Source organism: Geotrypetes seraphini, chromosome 7 (genome assembly GCF_902459505.1).
Source record: "Geotrypetes seraphini chromosome 7, aGeoSer1.1, whole genome shotgun sequence".
Taxonomy (NCBI): domain Eukaryota; kingdom Metazoa; phylum Chordata; class Amphibia; order Gymnophiona; family Dermophiidae; genus Geotrypetes; species Geotrypetes seraphini.
This window is the reverse complement of record NC_047090.1, coordinates 94,864,244-94,892,050: the sequence shown is the minus strand read 5'-3', so window position 1 is coordinate 94,892,050 and position 27,807 is coordinate 94,864,244. Positions and strand designations below refer to the sequence as shown.

General features: G+C 38.8%; 1 protein-coding gene across 2 annotated transcripts in view; it reads left to right on the top strand.

The window, feature by feature from the left end:
* The window catches only part of SPTB (spectrin beta, erythrocytic), a 345,456-nt gene that overhangs the window by 95,651 nt on the left and 221,998 nt on the right, over positions 1-27,807 (top strand). For both annotated transcript variants that reach the window (XM_033951147.1, XM_033951148.1), the window contains exons 7-11: positions 469-584; positions 5,429-5,541; positions 6,411-6,598; positions 22,526-22,643; positions 26,472-26,630. In XM_033951147.1, the coding sequence (XP_033807038.1) occupies positions 469-584; positions 5,429-5,541; positions 6,411-6,598; positions 22,526-22,643; positions 26,472-26,630 (694 nt within the window). The remainder of the gene's footprint in view (positions 1-468; positions 585-5,428; positions 5,542-6,410; positions 6,599-22,525; positions 22,644-26,471; positions 26,631-27,807) is intronic.

Here is a 27,807-nt window from a genome sequence, read left to right as displayed (position 1 = left end):
AAATAATCCCATGTCATTTTCTAGTGTCTATTTCAACCTCGGTCCTTCTACACCAGCATTCTTCAAAGCAAAGCTTGCGGGTCAGTGGTTGTGCCCAATTATACTCTGATTCTTCCCTCTCTCCTTAAAGAATGACATGAAGATGGTTTCCCTCGGTTATCCGCGGGGACCGGGAACGGTGGTGAATTTTGTCACCATGTCATTCTCTAGAATTGCAAAATGTTTCACAAACAGTTAAAGTCTCATTGTTGCTTAATAAGAACTGCTACTGTGAAATGAATGTTGTAATATCTTAGGGATGACCTGTCCTCTTTTATTGTTGTAAGCTGTGCTGAACTTGGAAGGCTAAAGTGGGTCATAAACATTAAATGTAATGTAATGATGGGTATTGATTCCAGCTTGCACTCTAGCTGTTCTGTAGGGAATAAAACCTAAAATATCATTCTCAAAGTCTTATCTGTATCTCAGGCCTGATCTACTAGATTTTGAAAAACTGAAGAAATCAAATGCTAGGCACAATCTGGAACATGCTTTCAGCGTTGCAGAACGACAGCTGGGTATAACCCAACTTCTTGATCCTGAAGGTAAGGTTCTTTACTGCATCACCTCACCCGGTGTCTTGATTCGTAAACAAAAACTTTTTTTGTGAGCACAAATTGATTTTTAAAAGTCAAATCAAAAAGCAAACACTGAAATCCAAATAAGAGAAAAAGTCTAAATTTTATCCAAAGGTACCTTTAAACCAGGGGTGGGCAATCACGTCCTTGAGGGCCTCAATCCTGCCAGGTTTTCAAGATTTCCACAATGAATATGCATGAGGTCTATTTGCATACAATGAAAGCAGTACATTAAAATTAATCTCATGCATATTCATTGTAGAAACCTTGAAAACCCCACTGGGTAATGACCCTTGAGGACTGTGGTTGTTCACCCCTGCTTTAAAAAATAAGAAGTTGATTTCTATTACAGTGCTACTAGTTTGATGGTGACATACGAGGGGCTGCTGAAATGTTCTCAGCCCAAACATCAAAGCGAGGACTAAATACTTAGGGCTCCCTTAACTAAGCTGTGATAGCGTTTTTAGTGCGCGCAGAATTGCCGTGTGCGCTAAATCCACGCTTTGCAGCTAGAACTAACACCAACTCAATACTGGCGTTAGTGTCTAGCACGCGTGCTAAAATTGCTAATGCAACTTAGTAAAAGGAGCTCTTAGTCCAGTGATTTTCCAATTTTTTGTTCCATCAGAAAAATATGGAATGAAAAGAGCCATTACCTGTTGGTATTAGTGGTACAGTAAATGGAGCAAATGTTTTTTGTGCCACATTATAATTGAAATGATAAAATTGCAAAAACCAACAAAAAATAAAATTTGAGATTTATTTATTTAAAGTCCTTTAAGCTATATATGGGTAATTGTAACAAACTAAAGTAGAAAGAATAGAATTGCTAATCAATGCGATGGATGTGCTTGTTTTTGAATGCAAATTAACTCAAAACATGGCTCAATAGTCAAAAAAAAAAATGCATTTCATCATCCACCATTTGCAGTTGTTCTCTTTTTCTCAATTTAATTTCTGTTAAAGCTGAAAATCCAAATTTGCAAAGATAAGACTCAAACAGTAACAAAGCTTTGTTGCTCGTTAGAATAACTACTGCATAAAAAATAAAACTAAAATTATTTGCCTTTAGTTTTCAAGAACCAATCATGTCAAAGAATGATGCCTGTGTGGTTGGTTGTATCCTTACACACACATGCTCATAACATTGACAGACTCTTACGTATACAATGTACATGTCATCTATTCTAGTGTTTACTTATGAAGAGAATTTTTAAAAATAAAGTAAAATTCTGGAATCTCTTCCGGGCACATCACTGTCCTGTGGCACACAGTTTGAAATACACTACTCTAAGCTGTGCGTGAGTGCTCTAAACATTGCTGCCAGTAGAGGGTGGTGCTTCAATATTCAGTTTTCAATCACAAGGGACAGAAATATCCTCTGGAGTCTTGCCTGTCTCTCACTATGGAAAATCTGATATTGAAACAGCACTGCCACAGGCCTGGTGGCTTGACCAGATAGCCAATTTTGGGTGGGTCTGGGCCCAAAGTTTTCTCTGCCCCATCCTACCACCACCTCAAAATATAAATACTTTGGCTAATGAGGATCCCCAAGCACTGTCAGCTAAAGACTTTCTGTGAAGGTGGCCAGAACTCCCTTTTATCAAGCTTGGCAGGCAGCAGCAACGTCCGTAAGCCACTGAAGCTGGCACCCCATGCATGCTTGGTTGTTAGTGGCTCAAGGATACTGTCACGTACTGCAAAGTTTGGTAGAAGGGAGTTCTAGCCGTCTTTGGAGAAGGTCCTCAGCTGGGGATGCTTAGGGATCCCTATCAGCAAGAGTCAGAACCGGTGTTAGAACTGCTAGGGCCGAGGTCAGAAAATATAGGAAGTCTCCCCACCCTGATCCCCTCTTCTCCCTGCCTTCCCTCTGATTTACCCACCTGCCATTACTATCACACCAACAGAACTTCACCAAATACAGAACAAGGGATCACAAATTAGAAATAAAAATATTTAGACAAAAATTGAATTGGGAACCCCAAGAAATTAAATTTAGCATATACTGCAACACTGGAGACACTAAAACAGAAAAGCATTTCCTTTTCTGTAAACACAATACAAAGAAATTTGCTATGCACATTTCCACATAAGAATAGCCATACTGGGTCACACCAATGGTCCATCTAGCCCAGTATCCGATTTCCACAGTGGTCATTCCAGGTCACAAGTATCTGGCAGAAACCCAAATAGTAACAACATTCCATGCTACCAATCCCAGGGCAAGCAGTGGCTTCTCCCACATCTGTCTCAATAGCAGATTATGGACTTTTCTTCCAGGAACTTGTCCAAACCTTGTTTAAATACAGCTATGCTAACCACTGTTAACACATCCTCTGGGACTGATTTCATTTAAAACATTCAAAATAAAATGCTTTTTTTTCTATCTATATTGACTGGACATTTTAATTTTCCATCATGTTGGTTCCAGTTTCTTTCTGCTGTCCTGTCTGCTAATTCTTCTTCAAGTGGCTGCTGCCCATTTTCCTTTTCTCCTCTCTCCTGTCTGTTCCCTCACTTCACCTGCCTCTGACATATTGATCATTCATTTTTAGCTCTTTTCTGCCTCTTTCTCACCTTTCTCTTCCTTTTTACTGTTCAGTTCAATCTTCATTTTTCACTCACTAGCTCTCCCATTCCCCATCTCATTCCTTTCTCAACTCTTCATTCTCAGGGGGCGGAGCTGGAGCGGGGCTAGGGTGGGATTTGGGGTGGGACCAGGGCGTAACAGGGCAGGGATAGGTGGAACTTGGTGGGCAAGGGGGTGGGTCTAGGGGGGTCCAGATTTTCCATTTGGAAAATCTGGTAACCCTAGTCTTTGCAGTCCCAAACTCTTTTTTCTGAAGCATACTAGTTAGTGGATACCAGATTGAGCTGCCAACGCAGCATGCTCAGTTTATGCATGAGATCTATGCATTCTTGTGATGTCAGTGTCAAGCTAATGCTTGATACTAATAAACTCAGGAGCAACACACGGTCCTTTAACTGTTAGATATTTTGTTTAAATTAGATGTATGTGTGTGTGTGTGTGGGGGGGGGGGGGGGTATTTGTTGTTGTAGTACTTCTCAATCCAGTCCTTATGGCACATCCAGCCAGTAAGGTTTTCAGGATATTTACAATGAAGATGCGTGAAATGGTTTTCAGAGGCATTGTATGAAAATTTCTCTCAAGCATATTCATTGTGGATATCCCGAAAACTCGCCTGGCAGGATATGCCCAGTACTGCTCAACCAGAAGTCCAGAGCATTTTAATTTTTCAAACAAGCCAGACTCTGAAAAATAATACAAAACCCTGCAGAAAGGCACTCAAAATCTATAGAGGAAACTTACCAAACCATAATAGCACTAACTCATCTATGAAGACAGGCCCTTGAGCACCAATATACCTGCTACTGGGAAACTGGAACAAAATGGACTGTAACAGCAGAATCCTTCACCTTAGCTGCAGATGCAGAATATGACTCTCACCTGATAAAAAAACAGGGGACCACAAAAACATGCAGACAAAATCTAAAAGCAGAAACACCAGACTTTGCATGCCATCCAGCACCAGAGAAATAGAAAGAATGCATATCCACCTGTACAGTGCAAAGTAAAGCCAACAGATGTTCCGTTCTCAACACCGACATAATTGAATCACTATACTGAAAATACAATTATTTTTCCTACCTTTGTTGTGTGGTGATTTTATTATTCTGTTTTCCTCTGTCTGTGCTGTTAACTCTGTTTCCAGGCTATCTTTCCATCTGCTATTTCTTTTCTCCCCTCCTTTCTTCAATGCCAAACAGACACAAGGTGGGAAGTGATATTTAACATTCAGCTTTCTGGTTCCTTATCCCATCTATCTAGTCTGGTAAGAAAGGAAAGAGGCAATGGACCTGCAAGGGAGGAGAGTGGCACTGGACCTGTGAGGAGGACTGATGGAGAGTGGGGAAAGAGGCACTGGGTCTGCAAAGGAAAGGGGCTGGTAAGAGCAGCACTGGGCCTGCAAAGGTGGAGGCTAGTGAAAGGGGAGAGAGGCAATCGACCTGCAAAGGGGAGAGGGGGCTGGTAAGAGAGGAGAGAGCCAATAGACCTGTAAGGAGGAATAGGAGAGAGGCACTAGACCTGCCTGCAAGGGGGGGGGGGGGAAGCAGATGGGGCTCAAGGGTCTCTCGTAGAGGAACGTAGGGAGAGGGGAGACATGATTGAACCATTTAAGTACCTCACAGGACGTGTCGAAGTGGAAGATGATATTTTCTTTCTCAAGGGACCCTCGGCCACAAGAGGGCACCCGCTCAAACTCAGGGGCGGAAAATTTCATGGCGACACCAGAAAGTATTTCTTCACAGAGAGAGTGGTTGATCATTGGAACAAGCTTCCAGTGCAGGTGATCGAGGCAGACTGTGTGCCAGACTTTAAGAATAAATGGGATACCCATGTGGGATCCCTACGAGGGTCAAGATAAGGAAATTGGGTCATTAGGGCATAGACAGGGGGTGGGTAAGCAGAGTGGGCAGACTTGATGGGCTGCAGCCCTTTTCTGCCGTCATCTTCTATGTTTCTATGTTTCTATGGATGGAGGCACTGGACCTGTGCCAGGGGCGATTGATTGAGAGAGGGGAGAGAGAGAGAGAGGCACTGGACCTCTCAAGTTAGTAAATGAGGTTTTAGGGTTGTACCTAAGAGAATGTAGGGTAAAGTGACTTATCTAGGTCCAAGAGGGATTTAAACCCTGGCTTTCCTGGCTCTCAGCCTGCCGTTCTATTTGGTTACTCTTCATATGACTTTAGAAACAATGGGGTTAATCTGGAAATTATTTGTTCTGCAGATGTCTTTACTGAAAATCCAGATGAAAAATCCATCATCACCTATGTTGTGGCATTTTACCATTATTTTTCCAAAATGAAGGCTTTAGCTGTGGAAGGAAAGAGAGTTGGCAAGGTAAGATAGACTTACTGTATTCAAGAATAGGGAATTCAATTGACAGATACACCAGATGCAGCCTTTCACCCAGAAAAAATTGTATAGAAGAACATACTGTAGTACAATGAGATTTCATATACAGTATTAAAGAAGGGTCAATTAAACATTTGGGTCAATATTCAGTCCGTGGAGATCAGTGTTTTGTTTTTTTAAAATAAATGCCAGCCGTCGCAGGCTTTTTATACCCAGATATTCAACACTGAACAATACCTAGATATCAGTGCTAAATATTTGGCTATAATCTGGTCACTGGCATTTATCCAGGCACCTTCAATATTCAACCTGGTACTCAGATAACTACCCAGATAATATTAGGAGAGCCTTTTTGCTTTCTTAACATTATTTGGATAAATATCCAGTTAGAGGGCTGAATATTGCTGCAAATCAGGTAACTCCTAGACTCTGCCCTTGGACCACCCTGACACTGCCCAGATATTCAATGGTATTATCCCTGTGCCACTGAATATTCTTGCATGACTAAGTTAGTGGGACTTATTCAGATAGGAGAATCTCCTATTTGGATAACGCCTGTTGAATAGTGACTCCATTGAGTTCAATCGGGAAACTGTCCCCTTCCAAGTTGCTCTCTTGCCAGAAGGGGGCACACCTGCTGAAACAATCATTACTCATTCTCCCTACTTTCTAGGCTAAATGAGAACCACCTCTACAACTGTGCAATAACCCCATTTGCCATCAGACATGTAGCTCAAACATCTATGAACATGTCGCTCAAACATCTCGTATGTCCTTCATGACAGTGTTCAAGGCTTCCACCCAAGAATAGCTGCTTGTTATTCCATAGCATTAATGATCTATTTCTCACTAAGGTCTTGGACCATGCCATTGAGACAGAAAAAATGATTGGTAAATATGGAGGACTTGCTTCTGACCTGCTGACATGGATTGAACAAACCACGCTCAGTCTCCAAAATCGGAAATTTGTCAATTCCCTGACTGGGGTCCAGCAACAACTACAGTCATTTAGCACGTACAGAACGGTGGAAAAACCTCCCAAGTAAGCAATATGTCAGACATAAAAAATATCTGGGAAGCTATTATTTCATAGAATTAGCTTTTTGTTCTATATGATTATAAAGCACGAATTGTAATGTAATGTAATTTATTTCTTATATACCGCTACATCCGTTAGGTTCTAAGCGGTTTGAAGAAAATATACATTAAGATTATAAATGAGAAGTAAGAAAGTACTTAAAAAATTCCCTTACTGTCCCGAAGGCTCACAATCTAACTAAAGTACCTGGAAATTAATAAAGAAGAGAAAATAAAGATGGTTGAAAAAAGAAAAATTCTATGTGAATTTATAGGATGGAAATTAAACTGACTGTGAAGAACTGTATGAAAAATACATATGGAATGCAGTTAGAGAGGGTAGGTTACAATCTATTTATGGTATTTGTTTAATTGGAAGGTGTTAAGGTGGGTAATTTGGGGGAAGGTTATCTGAAGGTAGGTGAATCTTCTGGAGGTAAAAGAGGAGGGGTTAAGATATTTGGATGAATTTTTTGAAAAGCAGGGTTTTGATTTCTTTTCTGAATGTTTTGAAGTTGTCTGATATTGTCATAAGATTGGAGATGGAATGGTTGATTTTTGCTGCTTGTGTTGCTAGAAGGTTGTCAAACATTTTCTTGCGTTGTGTGCCTTTGAGTGGGGGGAAGGCGAAAGGGTTCGAGGTTCTTCTGTGTCTTGAGGTGGAGATTTGGTTTAATGCTGCCTTTGCATTTGCTGAGAGACATTTAATCTTTCACCATTGAAAAAAAATCACAAGAGAATGAAATGTTCCTGAAGGGTACACAGTACTAAAATGTAGTATTATATACCCATAAACAGAGGCCAAAGTCATTACATTAACTACTGGTATTTTGAGATGCAACATTGATGAGCACCAAGAGGAAGTTTCATAGGAGCCAACTTTTAAAAATGATTGGGGGTGCTCAATTATATAATTCACAAAAAATTTCTTCTCACCCAGTAAAGAAAAAACAAGGAAAAACAAAATACATTTGGTAGGAATGGAAGTTATGACCAGCTTGTATCTTAATCTCAAGAGCAGGGGCAGAGAATGTGGACAAATCAAAAGCTAGGGATCTGCCACTCTCTCCCCCCCCCCCCGTGTGTCAGCATCATACTCTCTCTCTCTCTCTCCCTCCCTCCATAAAAGCCATTTATACAGTATTCCCCCGGTCATTCGCGGTATTTTCTGACCGCGAATGATCAGGACCGCGAGAGGCTGCGACCGCGAATGACCGAGCAGGAGAGGCAGGAGAGAGCAGCCTTAGCACCTGCGAGTAAAGGAAATCACTTGCGATATGCTCTGACCGCCTCTTCCTGCGCTAAAGTCGGGCCTTACCAATCAGGAGCTGCTTTGACATGCAGCTCCTGATTGGTGAGGCCCGACTTTAGTACAGGAAGAGGCGGTCGGAGCATACCGCGAGTGATTTCCTTCACTCGAAGGTGCTCCGGCTGCTCTCTCCTGCCTCTTCGGCTGCCCTCTCCTGTCTCCCCCCACTGGATTTCTTGCCTCGTGCACACACAGCAGGTCCAAGATTCCTCGCTAGAGTGCGTCCCTTCTGTGAGGTGCCCGAATCGCATGCTTTTCTGTTCAGCGTTCTTCAGACTCGCTGATGGGCCGGGCAGTGGCTGCCACTGCTATGTTGCTGCCTATCCCCCGTCTCCCCCATGAAAAACCGTATTCGTGATTTTTCAAGATTTGCGGGGATTTCTGGAACGGAACCCCCGCAAATATCAGGGGAGTACTGTACTGTAGTACTTTTCTCTAACCAGTTCCTCTTTCCCCTCGGCCCATCTACACCACACTCTATTTCCCCGATTTTTTCCATTTTTTACCTAACTGAATCTACCCTCTCCATCCTCCCTCTGTACTTTTTAAATTTTCTCCTCCTGAATAGGCATAATTTGATGCTTTATATTTAGGGGCAGGGAATTTAATTGCTCTTAGCCTGCTCTACTCCCTACATCTTTTTAACCTGTTCTGCTTCTCATTTTCCCTTTTTCCAGCCTTCAATTTCCCTCCACACCCCAGCAAAGTCCAATGTACTTTTCCCTAGCGATTTTCTAAAGATTAATGCTGTAAAATCATAAAAGTTCAACACTGTCTGGATAGTGCCAGGGTACAGCAAGGGAGGAGCGAAAGAGTTTTAACTAGTTCTTTGAATAGCGGTGATATTTGGCCTGCAGAGGATAATTCTATAAATGGGTGCCTATGTGAAGCTTATTCTATAAAGGAAAATAGAAGCCTGAATTCTATATATAGTGCTTTGAGCTGCGTGTACAAATTTGCATGCATAATTAAATTGAACAATGAACCAATTAGTGCTGATAATTGGCTTCTTAACAAGAAATTACCAGCGTTAACTGGATTTAATTTAAATTTAGATGTGGCATCCGTGCCTAAGTTTTACACGTAGTGCACTAAAGGGGTCATGGAAATGGAAGGGTCATAGGCAGCTCGGAGATGTTCCTCACATTATGTGCTTAATTATAGAATAAGGGGCCTCTGTGCCTAACTTTAGGCACAAGGATTTACATTGCATTTTCGTTGGTGCAAATGGCTACACCTAAATTTAGGTCTGGTTTATAGAATAGCACTTATGCCCAAGAGCCATGCCTAACTTTAGGTGTCATTTATAGAATAAGGCTTAGGCTTGCTTTTTTTTTTTTTTTTGGTGCTGAATTGTTAGGCGTAATATATAGAATTCAGTCCTTAGTATACAAAAGCTGCACACGCAAGTTATAGAATAGCGCCAGTTGCACGCATAACAATATATTAGTTAATTGGTATTATTGGGTATAATTAACAATTACACCCAATTATTGGTACTAATTAACAATTACATGTGTAACTGCTCTTAGTCTGGATCCTGCACATTGCTCATGCAAAATCCATTGCTCACAACTGCAAAGGGGCATGGACCTCATAGAGCCTTATATGACCAAAGGTTTAATGTTCTGGGGCTAGAAAAATTCATAGGATTTATGCAATTCTCACCTACCATCGATTGTAAAAATATTTTTGAGTAATGACCTCTTTCAGGTTTATTATGTTTATTTATTGGTATTTTTTTTTTAACTGCCTTGGTGAAGATATTCACCCAAGGTGGTATATAATAGGTATATTTAAGATAAAATTTGCAATTGTGTTAACAGCATAACCATAATAAAATAGCCAAATATAAGCCTAAATACAATCAATGAGGCAAATTAAATCCTAAGAATGGCATATTACAGTATCGGAACTATACTCATTAAAACAATACAGTAGAGCAATCATATATAAGAAATATGATAAACATCAATGGAATACGGATGATACACCATAATAGGCAGCATAGGAGAACATTCATAAAACACAGGTATGCTCACAATGTCAGCACAATAATAACATAACATAAATTCTTATATACTGCAGCTACCTTGCGGTTCAGTATGGTTAAAAGCTAAGAGATACTAACTATATGTAGTATGATCATAACAAATTAATCAAAATATTTACCAAACAAATGGGTTTTCAGCAATTTTCTAAAGATAAATGCTGTAAAACCATACTTGATCAGATAGCTTCAATTAAACCCCTTAATAGGTTCACTTTAGAATATTCAAATAGTATATTTTTGATTCTAACACCATTTGTACAATACAATGAGGTACCTTAATAGGTAGCTGGTGAGGGGAGGGGAATGCAGTTGAAACACATAGACAAGATAGGTGATAGTGCGCATGCGTGCTTAGGGTTTTATTATATTAGATTGTATGCTGAGTACCTATTGTGTAAACTGCTATGAACTGCTGATTAGGCGGTATATAAAAATAAATTATTATTATTATTATTGTTATTAATGTCGGAACAATCCAGGGCAAGAGTCAGGGAGGAGCTAGTAGTTAAGCTGGAACTGGCTGTATTCAGTGCTGGTGCATGCATAGCTAACTGAGCATATAGGGTCACACAAAAGACAGTTTTAAGTTTGCCCAATAAGCTATGTGGGTATGGCATAAGAACATAAGGACATAAGACTAGCCTTACTGCATTAGACCAATGGTCCATCTAGTCCAGTAGCCTGTCCTCACAGTGGCCAATCCAGGTCACTAATACATGGCAAAAACCCAGAGTAGCAACATTCCATATTACTGATCCAGGGCAAGCAGTGGCTTCCCCCATGTCTGATTCAATAACAGACTATGGAATTTTCTCCAGGAAATTGTCCGAACCTTACTTAAAGCCAGCTACATTGCCCACTCTTACCACAACCTCTGGCAATGCGTTCCAGAGCTTAACTATTCCCTGAGTTAAAAAATATTTCCTCCTATTGGTTTTAAAAGTATTTCCCTGTAACTTTATCAAGTGTTTCCTAGTCTTTGTAATTTTTTGACAGAGTAAATAAATCAATCCTCTTGTACCTGTTCTACACCACTCAGGATTTTGTAGACTTAAATCATATCTCCTCTCGGCTGTCTCTTTTCCAAGCTGAAGAGCCCTTTTCAGTCTTTTCATATGAGAGGAGATCCATCTCCTTTATCATCTTGGTCACTCTTCTTTGAACCTTTTCTAGTTCTGCTATATCTTTCTTGAGAAAAGGCGACCAGAATTGAACACAATAATTCAGGTGAGGTTGCACCATGGAACGATACAGAGGCATTATAAAATTCTTAGTCTTGTTAACCATTTCTCTTTTAATAATTCTTTGCATCTTGTTTGGTTTTTTTGGCCGCCGTCACACATTTGGCAGAAGATTTCATCGTATTGTCTCTAATGACACCCAGACCTTTTTCTTGGGTGCAAACCCCCAAGATGGACCTTAGCATCTGGTAACTATGATTTGGGTTATTCTTCCCAATGTGCATCACTGCATTTGTCCAGATTAAATTTCATCTGCCATTTGGCACTGAATATCAGCTGTACCTGCACAACCTTTGGGCCCAGCCCTGAATATCCACATCTAAATTAGCCAATTGTGGTAAGCATTTAAAGAAATCATTACCACTGCAGTCAGAATATTGACTGCATCCCATAACTACTAACATTTCAACAACTTTATCCTCAAAATCCCATGGTTCCGGCGTGGCTTTGGAGCGGAACTAAATGGCTGGGTAGTGGAGTTGCTCTGTGAAGACAAGCTATTTGACAGAGATCATAGCCAGAAAAAATTCAAATTTCACTCTGAAAAGTGAGGTAGAGGTGGATAATGGCTTCGGGAAAGCAAAACAAAAATTTGGCGGCGGGGAGCAGCTCAGGAAGCGGGAAGCGATCGAAACTTGATACGGCTTCACCGATGTCAGTTCCGTTGCCGCCGGAGGATGTAGAAAATAAAGACATAATGAAGGAAATACAGGCGGTAAAGGAAATAGTATTGGAATGCGCTAAAAATATAAAAGAAGTGAAAGAAGAGGTGGTATGTTTATCAAATAAACTGCAAGCAATGGAATTGAAAGTGGATCAAATTGAGAAAAGAGTGGAAAAGTGTGAGGAGGAAAGTATAAAGCACATGGAACACAGTAAGGAAATTGAAGCACTGAAAAGGGAGCTGGAAGATTTGTCCAATAGGGAACGAAGGAGCAATTTAAGGGTGCTTGGGGTCCCGGAGGGAATTGAAAAGTCGGATCCGATTGGATTTTTGATTAATTTTTTGCCCAAGGTGCTCCCGATGCAAAACAAGTTTCCATTGGAAATAGAACGTGCACACAGGGTCCCAACGAGATTATCAAACAGCCAAAAAGGACCACGTCCACTGATCTTTAAGCTACTTAGATATCAACAGGTAGCTGAAATAATTAAATTAGCTAAAGATAATAAAAACTTAAAGTGTCAGGATTCAAAGATTTACATAGTGCCTGACTTTGCCAGAGCAACGGCACAAAAGAGAAAGCAGCTATTAGACCTGAGACCACAGCTGAGAAGTCTGGGAGCTAGATATGGGCTCATATACCCGGCAACTATGCGGGTCACTTATAAAAATAAAACTTTGAATTTTGATACTGCAGATAAACTTAAGGAGTTTTTGGAGCAGTGTGAATCACCAATGGCTACTTAATAGAGACTTGGATGGAAGTATTTGTGTTCTTGGTTGAAATGTTTATTTTTGTTTGGAAATTTCTATGTTAAAGGAAGAAAAAAGAAAAAAAAAGAGTTAATAGGATTCTGAAGGCATGGCTGCAGTTGGATTTCAAATACATTCTACATTCTATCTTGTCATGAGGCAAATGGAATGTAGCCTGCAAGAGCATAAGAGATGAAATATTACAGACCTTTTAAAGGACAGAGGTTAATAAGATGGATTGTACTGACTTGCTGTTTGGACAGACAGACTGAGAAACGATAGAGGATTGTGCAAAACAGATTGAAGGAAATAAGTTCTAAATAGTATTGAGAAGATATAAACTACAAGCAAGAGGACATTAAATAGAATGGATCTGCAAGCAAGATGAGAGTTAGACTGTGACTTTGTAAGCCTTACAATTTTCATTTGCATAAAAGGGGAAGTCAGCTGTGATATATGGAATAAGACATTGTAATGGAAATTCTCTAAATGCAGCAGAGGATTTTTTGAAGATGGTTCTGGTATATAGTTGGCCTGACCTTAAAATAAAAATGACAGAGCTACGATGGTCAAAAAAAAAAAAAAAAGGAACAGGGTTTGTATATGTAGAATGTGAAGGATCTATGATTGGCACCACAAGTTTGAAATTGTGGTCATTGTAAATCTTTATGCAAAACAATTGGAAAGGAGATTTAAGGTGGATCAAAAGATGAGACTGAGAATGTATAAACAGTAGTGTGAGAGGATAGAATTTGATATGGATCTGCAAGCAAGAGGAGATTTGAAATGAGACTTTATGAGACATATAGCATCTTATTACAAGAAAAGGAAATTTGTTGTTATGTATGGACTATAGTTTTAAAATTGCAAATCTATTAATGCAACAAGAGTCATAATATTGTTGTTTGGGATAAAAATTGGTCTGAACTTAATATAAATAATGGTGGATATACGAGGAGATTAAAAAAAAAAAAAAAAAAAAAATTAATTAGAAGTTTTGGTTTTAAAAGCGAAGGATGTAGGAAAGTTTGGATGTTATAATATAAAGCATATGATATAAGAGAATGTTGTAAATGGAGTGGAAATTAAAAGGGTAGCAAATATGCTAGTGTGGAAATGGGTATGGAATGTTAGGAGGGTTATGTTAAAGGGATAAAAATTGTTGTTTTGGGGAATTTATTGACTTTTTGAATAGGAAAAGTTAGGAAAAAAGATTTCCATTATATATTTAATAATATTTAAAAGTGATATTTAACTTGAGGGAATGTGATGTAATCTGACATGAAAGATGGATGTGGTTTGGATGAATGTAATTTTAAAATTTGGTGTGATTATTTATGTATTTCAATAATATCTTAATGGAAATGAGTGAGTAGAGAAGGGAGGGTTCATGAGAGATGGGGGAAAGGAAAGGAAAAAAAAAAAAAAGAGGTAATCCTTGATAAAGAAGTCTTGTGTGATAAAATGATATTCATTTTAATATGATAATGATCTGGCTAATGGTTTTAAAATTATAAATATAGCTTGTGGGGAGTTTATCTATTGCCTAGTCAAGGTGTGCGTTTCAAAGTTGGCAAGTAATTTAAGGGAGGGATGGGAGGGGATTAAGAATATGGGAAGGGGTATAGGGGAGGGGATGGGTTCTAATAATAATTTTAAAAAGGGGAAAAGAGGTTATAATATTGATGTGAAGAATATTATTGATTATTGTTTTGATTTGATATAATGACTTTAAAAATTTTTTCAATAAATGTTAATGGTCTCAACCACCCGATAAAAAGGAAAAAAGTATTGCTATATTTAAAAAAACAAAATGCGGATGTCTATTTCATACAGGAGACTCACCTTAATGGAGATGAATCAAAAAAGCTAATTGGTAATTGGGTGAGAGATTGCTTTTTTGCACCGGCGGTGGGGAAAAAAGCTGGGGTAGCAATTTTAATAAATAAAAAATGTTCAGCAGGATTTAATATGGTGAAAGCAGATAAATTAGGAAGATGGGTGCATGTGAACATGAGTATGGGCAATAATACTATGGCGCTATTTAATGTGTACGTACCTAATTCGAATCAAATTGAATATTTTAAAACTCTACAACCAATAATTTTACCACTGGCTGCTAATAATTTGATAGTAGCAGGAGATTTTAATGCTGTTGTGGACCCTTTATTGGATAAAAAACCTAGTAAAATTTTAAAATCTTTAGGGTTGGATAATTTTATAAATTCTTGCAATTTAAAAGATATATGGAGAATTCTTCATTTTAATGATCGAGATTTTTCGTTTTATTCACATGTTCATAAATCTTTTTCTAGAATTGATTATATTCTTGTTTCTGATGGGCTAATACAAGATGTTACACAAGCCTCTATAGAACCAATAATTTTATCAGATCATGGAGGAGTGTGGATTTCTTTAAATTTTAATGACCCGGATAATGGTAGGCCTGTATGGAGATTTAATAATGCATTGCTTGCATATCCAAAATTTTGTGAAGAATTTCAATTAAAAATGGATGAATATTTTCAAAATAATATTACAGAGGAAATATCTACAGAAATAATATGGGATGCTTTTAAAGCAACGATGAGAGGGCAAATTATATCATTTTCAGCTTATTCTAAAAAACAATTAAATAAGCAATTTACGGAACTGGAACACGAAATAAAAGATTTAGAATTAAAATTGATTAATAAGTGGGAGAATTCTACGTTGCAAACTTTATTAAAAGCAAAATATAAATATAATGAGATTTCTTCTAATTTGGCTAAAAAAAATATTATGTGTCAGCAAGCTTTGTATTATGGTAGTTCAAATAAGGCGGGAAGATTATTGGCTAATTATCTTAAAGTGAAAAAAAGAAAGATGAAATTGAATGCAATAAAAGATGAAAAAGGTGAAACTCATTTTCAGATTGGTCCTATTTTAAAACAGTTTTTAAATTATTATAAAAACCTGTATTCTTCTGAGTCTTATTTAAATAAAGAAAAAGATGGTATAGTGTTTTTAAATAATATTGAAGGTCCGAAGATTCCTGATCATATAAAGAGAAGTTTGGAAAATCCAATATCTTTACAAGAATTACAAACAGCATTGAAATCTCTTAGAGTAGGGACCGCTCCAGGTGGTGATGGTTTTACGGTAGAGTTTTATAAAGCATTTCAAAATACTCTTTTACCTCATTTATTAAATTTATATCAGAATCAACTAAAGAAAGGTTGTATATCAGGCACTATGGCAGAATCATTAACTATTGTTTTGCCGAAGCCAAATAAAGATCCCATGTTGGTTTCAAATTACAGGCCTATTTCATTGATAAATGTAGATGGTAAATTATTAGCCAAACTTTTGGCTACACGTTTGGCAAAAGCTCTTCCTCACATAGTTGGTATGCATCAAACAGGGTTTGTTGCTCAGAGACACTCTTCTAATAACACCAGATTGGCATTGCAAATGTTATATTTAACAAAAGAAATTGGAGATCCGGCTTTTTCTGTGTCTCTAGATGCAGAGAAAGCTTTTGATCGTGTGGAATGGACATTTATGTATCAGGCCATGGAGTGGTTTGGTATTGGTTCGGGATTTATACAAATGATTAAAACTCTGTATAGCTCTCCTGTTGCTAGATTATATATCAATAATAATTTTTCTGATTGTTTTAAATTGCAAAGGGGAGTTAGACAGGGATGTCCTTTGTCTCCTTTACTTTTTGATATAGTGCTTGAACCCTTATTATTAGCTATTCAACAAGAGGAGGAGATACAGGGTATACCGCATAAAGATAAAGAATATAAAGTTTCTGCATATGCGGATGATATATTACTTCATTTGAGGAATCCGGAAACAACCATTCCAAATTTATTGGTTTTGATTGAAAGATTTGGAAAGTTTTCAGGATATAAAATAAATTGGACTAAATCAGAAGTTCTTCCTTTAAATGTGCATTGCACAAAAGGATTATTTGACTCATTACCTTTTATTTGGAAAGAAGAAGGAATAAAATACTTAGGTATATGGATAAAAAACACGCTTGATGAGACAATTATAATGAATGAAAAAAGTTTATTGCAAAAAGTAACAGAGTTATGTGAGCAATGGAATCCTTTACATTTATCTTGGTGGGGAAGAGTTCAAACTGTCAAAATGATGATATTGCCTGTGGTTTGTTATCAAATGGGAATGATACCAGTTTTTTTTCAGGGGTCTTTTTACAAAAAGTTAAATAATATTCTTAGTAAATTTATTTGGCTGGGTAAAGCTGTAAGAATTGCTCTAGTGACTTTACAAAAACCAATTGAGGAGGGAGGGGTAAATTTTCCAAATTTTTATAGGTTTCATCAATCCTATATATTGCGCCAAGGTATGTATTGGGTCCTCCCAGAACTCATGGAGAAGCTTCCAGATTGGTTATGGTTGGAGTGGCAGCTCATGTCTCCTATCAGGCTTCGTCATCTGCTTAGCATTAAAATGCCTAGAATAAGGAAAACCAATAGGATATTAATGGACACATGGACAACATTAAAGTATGTAAACAACTTAACTCCTATTACTATTCAAAAATCTACTTGTCAAAATATATGGCTAAACTCCAAGATACAAATAGGCGGTTTTATGATTGTCTGGAAGGATTGGATTGAAGCAGGAATACGTACTTTAGATGATGTTATTAATGATGGTAAGCTGCTGGAGTTTTCACAATTGCAACATAAATTTGGACTTAATAAAAAACAAAGTTATAAGTGGTTGCAATTGAAGCAGGCTATTCAGGCAGGGTTCCCTGAATGGAAGTCTTTAAATACTCATTTTACTCTAGAATTCTTATGCTTCCAGGCAGATTTTATGGGTCACCAGGCCGCACAGTGGTATAAAACATTATCTGGATATTTAAATAAAAAACCAAGGACTGTACTTAGAGATATTTGGAGCATTGAGATTAAGCATCAAATTAATGCATCTCAATGGCCACGTATTTGGTCTTGGAGGATAAGATGTACAATGTCTGCGTCTATGAGGCAAACATGGTTTTTCCTGTTGCATAGAGCACTCTGGACCCCTGTTCGCTTACAAAAATTGGATTGCTCTAAGTCTAATAGATGTTGGCATTGTCATCTTGAGGCTGGAACTCTAGATCATTTATTATTTTATTGTCCTTTTATTAATAATTTTTGGAAATTGATCTGGGGTCAAATAAATTGTATGTTAGAGAATCCTGTGGCCCTATCATATGACACAGTTTTGTTTGGAATGTCTATGAGGGCCAAAAGTCAAATTTCATCGAATAATAACAAACTGTTAATGATTTTAACAGGAGTTGCCATCCAACATATAACACATAACTGGAAAGACTATAGAGGATTGAATTATTGTTTCTGGTGGAGTTCGGTTTGTCAGGTGTATGAAATGGAAAAAACATTGGCAATCAAGAGAGGTTATTATAAGAAATTTAAAGAGGTGTGGAGACCATTAATTGAGTATTATAATAAATAAATAATTATATTTATCCCCATTAAATATATGTAGGGGGGAGGAGGGATGGGTGGGTTTTATGACATTATGAGGGGTAATATATGGAAAGGGAGGGAGGGGAGATAGTTTATGGTATAAAATGAATGTAGAGTTTCAAGTGAAGAATGTATAGTATGACTTGAATTATTGTACACTTGTTTGCATAATGTAAAAACGAATAAAGATATTTAAAAAAAAAAATCCCATGGTTCCAAATGCTCCACCCTACCAGCTGTCTGAAGATGGCACAGAAGAGCTGCTGTTCCCTGAACCTTCATATCTACTTTATGTATCTGCCTGATAGATTTATCCCACGTATTTGCAAATAGCACAGGATCTTTTCCAATCAATGTTCATTCTTTCCAAAGTAGCGCTCACTATTTCTGTTTAGTGCATGCACAACAGAAAACAACAGAGTGCACAGTAAGCAAAACAAGGCGTAATAGATGTAGCAAACAGCTTTATTGGGCAACAGTGTAACCAAAGTTAGGTGACTCGACCCACGTCGTGTTTTGGCCAATTGGCCTGCATCAGGAGTCTAATTTGCCAACGAAAGCGGCATGGTATCAAAGATGATGCACACAGTGGCCTCAATGTTGTTTCGCACCATCTTTTCAGATTCAGTTCTATACAGAGAGCAGTTACCGTATTACATTTGACCAATTGCAGTTAATTTCATCTCACCTATGATCTAATGCTGCTTTCATAGGCAAATTAGATTCCTGTTGCAGTTTTGCTCTGTTATGTCTTGGTTTGCTTGCTGTCCATTCCATTGTTTTCTGCTGGTACAGTATATCACTCACAGAGGTGTTTTGCTCTTCTGATTTTTCAGTGCATGCACCAAACAGGTTGCAGGTACAAACACCATTGCACCATGTGTCTTCATCACATACAGTACTATGGAAAAATGGCTCTTGAAAGGTTACTATTACAGAGAGTAGAATTAATAGCTATGCTACAAACTAAAAGCTGTCTACAGATAAGCGCAGATAGCAGGTAATCTTTTCTGTATACAGTAACTACAAAGCCAACCAGCGAGTAGGGTTTTAATATTTCAGTTTCCAGAAAAAGTTGGCAGTTTTATAAGCCATGAGAATGGTGTTAGAATAATGTGTTATGTTACCAGATGAATTTACAGCTTTAATTATTCAGAGCTATAATATGTTGCTTGTTGTGACGCCAGCAAGTATTTTGCTTTAGAAAAAATAGTGCTGCCTTTCAAAGATTGCCTCTTTATTGTTCATGGCATGATTGGCTGGTTTAATTATTCATAGCTTTGACTTTTTTTTTTTTAAATTATAAGATGTCTGGAAAATGAAAACATTCATCAGACTGGCAAGGCTGACAATCACAAGGCTAGAAACCTTTGCATTTCGGTGTCCTTTCTGAAAGAATCAATGCAGCTTTCACAGTTCTTTGTCAAATACATACTGACCCCTAATTCTATAACCTCAGCGCCCAAATGCAAGCACCATTTGCATGCTAGAATTATAGAATATTAGCACTTAGGCATGTGAAAATAACATTCACATACATGTTATGTATGCACTTAGTGGCATTCTATAATGTGAGTACGCAAGTCACATAGAGGTCAATTCAATAAAGAACACTAAGGGCTCCTTTTACTAAGGTGCACTAGGATTTTTAGTGCATGCATGCACAAGATTAGCGCGCACTAGCTGAAAAATTACCGCATGCTTAAAAGGAGGCAGTAGCGGCTAGCGCGCACAGCATTTTAGTGCGCGCTATTCCACGTGTTAAGGCCCTAACGCAGCATTTCTGATACCACTGGTCTGCTCTGTGTTTCTGCTGGTGAGTGTTTGCAGATCATTGCCTCTTCATGTTGTCCTAACTTTTTATTGAGTACATCCTCGAGGAGGTAGACATTTCCCAATGCATTCTCTTTGTCTATTGAGAAATGTTTGTCTTTCAAGCAGATGGCTCTTCCTCTCGTCCACTTTCCCTTTCTGTCATGAGCTTGGGAAGAGAGGTAGAGCATAGCAGAATAATGATGAGGGCTGTCCCAGAGGTCTGCAGGGGCTGCCACTGGTCCCCGGGCCTTGTATTGAAGAACACCGACTTATGCCTTATCTATTCATGGCAGTTGAGGATTCTATAAAGTGCACAGAAATTAATGAGAATGTCCATGATCCACCCATGCCCTTCCCATGGGAATGCTGCTTTTGTAGTTAAGTGTAAGAACACTTTAAATGCCCAGTTTTTGTGTTTATAATCTTTATTCATTTTAAATTCATCATCAAGGGTACAGAAAATATTTACAATAAAACATCACATCAGTTTTAAAATTGAGCCTAAGTGGGGAATTCAACTATACATACTAAAATGTAGACATAATATACTTATTATAATATTTATGCAATTGCCTCCTGAGGGTGAATATGCACATAGAAGAAAATTCTATTAAGGGGCACCTTTCTGGAGCCTTTTCTATAACAGAAAGTGGGCACCTACTTTTCTTTATAGAACACTAGTGTAACAGGTCAAAGTCAGGCCTTTATTTCAGGAGCCAGCACTTACATCAACCATAAGAATGATGTAAATGCTTATGCCTGCATCACATTAAAATGCATGTAAATTACTGTATTCTATACACTTCTCCCTCCGTATTCACTGTGATAGGGGATTAACAGAACCGCAAATACAGAAAAAACGCAAATAACTTTTTCATATGTTATTTGCTGTTTTCTATTAAAAACCATCGTGAATATGGTGAAACCGCGAATAACATGGTGGGAGACCTGGCATGTTCCTGAAGGAGAGGCAAAACACAGTGAAGAAAGTGCTGGAAATCAGCAATTTTCTCTGTAAATGCTTGGAATCAGCGATTTCTCTATGCAAGCTGATGTAATTTTGGGGGAGGAGCCAGCAAGTTAAAAATCGTGAATAATCGAAACCGTGAATGCTGAAACCACGAATACAGAGGGAGAAGTGTAATTGACTTGCAAAATTGTGTTTCCTACCCATGGTGTCCACAGACTGTGCCCATATGTACACCCATCTTCAAACTTGCACTTAGACACTATTTTATAGACTAGCACATAGACAGCCGATTCTCTAACCAGCGTCTGTAACATGGACATCACTTAGAGAATTGGGTTCTTTTTAGGTGGGCTTAGGCGCGATTCTGTATAGGATGCTCATCAGAAGAATATGGAGACAAATGTGAATTCTTCCGCAAACCTACACCAGGGAACACCTCTACTTAATCCAGGTAGTGTTACTCACATGCATGCTCTGTGCATATACCTTTACATCATTGGTTCTCAATCCAGAATCAGTGGCGTAGTAAGGGGGGCCAGGGGGCAGACTGCTTGATAGGGGTGCTGGCACTTCTCTGTCCCCCACACGCCATGCTCATGTCCTCCCTAATACCCTTCCTGTACCTATTTCAAGCAAATTCTCTGTCCTGCTGCTCACACTGGCCTGGCTCCCCTCTGAAATCACTTCCAGGTCACAGGGCCAGGAAGTGACATCAGAGGGAAAGCCAACGCTTGCGCGAGCAGCAGGCTGGAGAAGCTGCTGTCGCTGGCAAAGATTTAAAGAGATACAGGGGGGAAGGGAAGGCGCCAGTGTGGCGTGGGGGTGGAGAAGGAGCGGGGGATGGAGAAGAGGGCATGGGGGAGCACCTTCATCTCGGGTGCCTCCTACCTTTGTTTCTCAACCAGTTAGAGGTTGTAAATTTAAAAGTCATCACCATCTTATCTCACTTCAAGCAGCATTATGGAGTAAAGACCTGGAACAACTGCTTGTGTCTACTACTTATAGGGAATTCAGGAAACGCCTAAAAACACATCTGTTCCTGAAGTACTTAGGTAACTGACCTATACAATCTTAGTCCTTAACAAATGATCTTCGAATTGTTATTCACTAACTCTGAACTTTGTTTATTCCACTCAATCTGTAATACCTTTTAATCATTGTAAACCGCATAGAACTTCACGGTCTTATGGTATAGAAACTGTTATTATTATTATTATTATTACCCAATCAGGTTTTCAGGATTCCTACAATGAATATGCATGAGATAAGTTTTCATATACTGCCTCCACTGACTGCATGCAAATCTATCTCATACATATTTATTGTGGATATATTGAAAACTGACTGGCATTATAAGTTCCAAGAACTGGGTAGAGAACCCCCAGTTATGGACTGCCTTGTGATTTTGGTAGTTTGTGCCTGTGGAAGTCTAATGAAATTCCATCCATTTTATTTGCCTGCATCATCCTTCAGCAGAATGAAAATGTACACATTTTGCACACTGTTTTGCTATATGTTTTATTTGCTCTGTGAAAGAGATATTGTTGTATTTAGAAGCATAAGTTGCCTAAATTTGTTCTCTGCAGGTTTCAGGAAAAGGGGAATCTGGAAGTTTTATTATACACCATCCAGTCCAGAATGAGAGCAAACAACCAAAAAGTGTATACACCACACGATGGAAAACTAGTTTCTGATATCAACAGGGTACAGATTATATTCTTTATTCTTCCTGCATGTGCTTTTGAATGATCCATGTTGCTTCACTTACCAAACACATATCTGACTTATACTATAAATGAGAAGTAATAATCTATTAGATAATGCCCAACTATGGTATGAGGTAACCCTCTTCAGTTGTAACCAATAAAATGTTTACAATTTATACTATATTGTTCCATGGTCCACTTCCTACTAAAGGCTTCTACTTTTTAAGTGAAATTATTTCCAAAGTTCTGATTCCAGACAATGGACATCTCCCCTATAAATAGAAAGAATTCCCCATAAATTAATGGGGATCAACTCTGCTTCATGCATCACACTAACTAAACTAAACTAAACCTTAAGTTTGTATATCGTATCATCTCCATAAAGATAGAGCTCGACACAGTTTACAGGTAATTCAATAAATGAGGGAAGGACATAATAAGAAATTAGAGGTTATGAAGAAGATAGCTAGCTTTACATTTTAAATAGATAGCTTTATGTTTTGGAGAAAAGCCAGGTTTTCAGATGCTTTCGGAATAATTGGAATGAGCCTAGGTTCCACAGCGGGGCAGGGAGGTTATTCCAAAGCTCAGTGAATTATCAAATATAATCAAACTGATCAGATGGTAACAGAGTAGGATGTTAAGAGAAATTGAATATCTTGTTTAAAATGGATCCATCAAAACTATTGAACATTGTATGCAAACTAATACATGGGCTATTGTTACAAATTTAGAATCATACTCTACATAAGCATTTTTAAAGTTTTCTGTACACTTCAAACTTTCAAGATATTGGCTACTTATCATATGTGCGAATCTTCAAGAGGGACCAGAACAATTGTCTCCCTTGAACAATTTCAAGTTTGTGCGTTATTATTGATTCACAATTGACATTACAGGCACAGATATCTAAATTGGTGCAATGTTTATTTCAACTGAAAGTTTTAAGTAAATTCAAATCTTTGCTATTACAGTCGGAGTTTCGAGTTGTTGTTCAGAGTTTGGTGTTATCAAGGATAGACTATTGTAATAGTCTTTACTTAGGGTTGTCCGAGCAGTGAAGTGCCTGGCGGGGCAGGAGCCCAGGATACAGCACCCCCTGATCTGGCCAGAGCACCCCCTATGTGCAGCCATTGGCTCTGCTGGTCCTCTGTCCCAGAACATGAAGTTGATGTCAGAGGGAGCGAGGAATGTCAGAGCTGACGGCTGTGCAAGACCTACGACTGATCTGGCACCCCTGGGCTCCTTACACCCAGGGCAGACCAACTCCCGCCCTGCCCTTGGTACACCACTGTGTCTAGGGTGCAGGTGCTGTAAGTTGCATGATTGGTGGACTGAATTGTTATGACTCTGTGATCGGTACAATAAAGGTATTGCACTGGCGGCCTGTATCTTACAGACTATGTTTTAAATACGAGTTTTTGGTGTTAGTTTTAAAACATTGTGTAACTCTACTCCTGCATATTTTGTGAAAACGCTACAATACTACATCCTTAATCATGCATTGAGATCAGCTCTGACATGATGGTTAACTGTGCCATTAAGGAGCCAGCTATGTTATGTTTTACTGCTAAGGCAACATTATCGTATGCTGGCCCTGCTAAATGGAACAGACTGCTGATAAGATTGCATTTATTTAAAGATCTTGGCAGTTTTAAGAAATAACTGATGGCTTTATTTGTTTGCACAAGCATATTATGGAATTTGATCGTTTATTATAATGACTAAGGTTTAGTAGACATATACAGTACGTGCATTTTATTGTTTGTATGTGAAGCAGACTCATTTTATGTATGTTGTTACCCACCTAGTTAATAGGTGGGATGTAAACTTTAAAAATAAATAAAAATAAATATTTGAAGAAGCCATGGGGAAAATCTATAGAAACACTAAACCTGGGCAGAGCAATTATATAGTTAAGCACACCTTGTACATGTAAATGGTGAGAAAATTTGATACTTGTGTCCATAATTGTGCTATTCTGAAAAGTAGCATAAAATTTCCGTAGCATTTCATTACATGTGGGTGAAACATGGGAGAGGTATGGACATGTCTCCAATGTAATATGCTAAACTTATAAAATACTAAAAGTCATACACATTGTGTGACTCACATAGGTGTGCCCATTCGTGCATACTGTTGATGCTACTACTTTATAATATTGGCATCTTGATGCACAGATGGCATTATAAAATTGATGCTGAGCATGTGGCATTGACATACCTAACTGGAAGTGCCAAGTTATAGAATTGCCTTTATAATGCCTAACACCTTTCTCGGTGTCATTGATGTTTCAACTGCAACTCTACCTGCTTCAGTGACAAATACAACCAAATTATTTAAATAAAATACTTCAAATCTCTAGGATCAGCATAAAATAAAAAATTGTCCTTTCCTTTTTATCCATCCTCTTACTCCTCCCCCCAGAGTACTATAACTCCCTTCCACTCAGCAGCATAGTAAGAGGGGGCAGATTGCCCTGGGTGCTATCTTGGTGGGGGCATCAGTACCTCTCCATTCTCCCATGCCACACTCACACCCTCCCTTCCCCCCATACTTCTTTAAATATTCACCAGTGCGAGCAACTTCTCTGGCCTCCTGCCTACGCCAGGTCACGGGGCCAGGAAGTGACATCAGAGGAAAAGTCAACACCGGCGCGAGCAGCAGGCTGGAGAAGCTGCTCGCGGTAGTGAAGATTTAAAGAGGTATGGGGGAAGGGAGGGCGTGAGTGTGGGTGTGAGCGGGGGTGGAAAGGAGGGCACAGGGCACACCAAAGCCCTGGGCACCTCCTATTGTCGCTATGCCACTGCTTCCTCCCCCCTCCCCCAATGTGCTGCTTAGTCCCCCCAACAAACCCCTCACAGGTCCTCCACTCTCCACCTACCACTCAGTTTAAATTCCTTAGGCCACCTGACCTCTCTGGTGGTTTAGTGTGGCAGCGAGGACAGAAGAAAACTCCCTTTGCTTCTGCCTCTAGCAGCAGCTTCCTGAAATTGGCTGCAGGAGGAGCAAGGAAGGTTCTACTGGGGGAACCTCTTCTGACTGGTAGGTGGAGTGTGAGAATAGGAGGGAGATGGGGACTTTTGTGTGTGTGTGGGGGGGGGATGGACTATGCAGTACATTGGAGAGGATGGGAGGGGCCTATGAAACTCAGAGGGTGGGAGAGGGGATCAGAGAGAAAGGACAATATTTTATGTGGGTCCTGGCCACTATTCAGGTGGGGTCTTATCAGCTGTCTTAAATTAACCCACTTGGCTATGCAGATGCCAACACTGAATACTGTCAGCACCTACATAACCCTGGACTCCTCTCTAATACCACCCAGTACCACCTCTGACCTGCCCATTTTTTTATATTCTACTGAATAATGGGGGTTAGGCAGCTCCAGGGTATTTAAGCAGGCAGGAGTCTCTTCTGCCCACTTAAATCACTTGGAATATTTGAGAGATTGTTGCTTAAGCATTAAAGTACTATGAAAGATGGGGACATTTTGTTGCATCCAAAGCCCTCAAAAATTAGCCATTGAAAGAGAAATAGCAAACCTAGAGCTTGTATAGGTATGTGCGATGCACAAATGGAAGAAATAAAATAAACCAAAATGATTCATAACAAAGTGTTTTTTATGCTGTTCTCTCCCTTTTCTTCTTCAGAAATAGTAACTACTACTGGTAGAAAGACCTTTTAAACATTTCTTCCCATAGTTCTCCAAAAAGACTTCAAGTACAGTCCATATCTTGTCTGAGTGAGATTGCTGATTAGAGTGAGATGCCGAATGTTTTGTACTAGACCTCTATTTCTTACTTGCTGATTTACTTCATAAAAACAGGCCTGGGAACAGTTGGAGAAAGCTGAACATGAGCGTGAAATAGCGCTCAGAAATGAGCTGATCAGACAGGAGAAGCTGGAGCAGTTAGCAAGACGTTTTGATCGAAAGGCAGCTATGCGAGAGACCTGGCTGAGTGAAAATCAATGCCTTCTTGCACAGGTAGCACAGATTTATCATCTTGCATATTTAGCTAGGGCTCTCTCCTTGCTCCCGTCCAGAAGCCACTGTACGTGGACCCTAAGGTTTTCCCAAGTTTCCCCATGTATGGATCAAATACTACAGCAGATTTTGGTGGGGGAATGTATGTAGCAGGTGATACATGATGAGTTTCACTGCATACAAACATGAAAGGGGTTGAGTTGGACATTACAGTGCCCTTAGGTTTATTTCTCTGCTATGTCTGATCACATCTGTTTTTCTACATAAATAATATTATTTTCTTGACTCAAAAGACATCTGGAACATAGATGAACATGCATGTCAAAAATTATAAACAGGATTCAGAAATTTTACGCTGACTGATAAATTTTACATTGAGAATTATATAATCCAAATGAAGAGTTGATTAGCATACCATTGACTGATTTTTGGACCCCAAATTAATATGACATTCTTATTTTCGGGGAGACATGGGAGTTCCCATCAACACCAGTTGATATGAATTTCACAGTTATGGATATGAAGCTGGTCAGCACCACCAAGAAGAAAAGCTCAGATTAGAGACTGGATTTTCAATGCCTAGAGAAAGTAATGACCTTATTAAGATTTAGGCTAAAAAAGAAGGAATACGTGTAATTCCTATATTTAGAAGTACATTTGCTTAAAATTAATCAGACAGCAAACTCAATTTTGGTTTTCATTACCTTTGTATTATTTTTACATGCAGATTTGAACATGCTACTCAATAAATTATCCTTAAAAAAATCAGTCAATCAATCAGACAGGATACATTTCACATCAAATTCAAGAGCAGTCTTAGCAAGATATTTGACTTTGGTTTTATTCAGTTCTAGAATTTCACACTGGTTGTTTTTAGAGAAATAAGATAAAAAAAATATCCATCAAAACCAGAAGAGCTGTATTACAAGAGCAAACGAGATACTGTGTTAAGACTAAGGGCTCCTGTTACTAAGGTGCGCTAAGCGTTTTAGTGCACGCAAAATATTAGCACACGCTAACCACATGCTAAAAACTAGCGCATGCATGTTGGTCTATGGACGCATTAGCGGTTAGCATGCGCGTAGATTTAGCACCTTAGTAAAACAGGGAGTAAGATTCCCTAACTCCAGAGGCACTAAATACAACTCAATATACTCAATAGCCTTTCCATACCTAG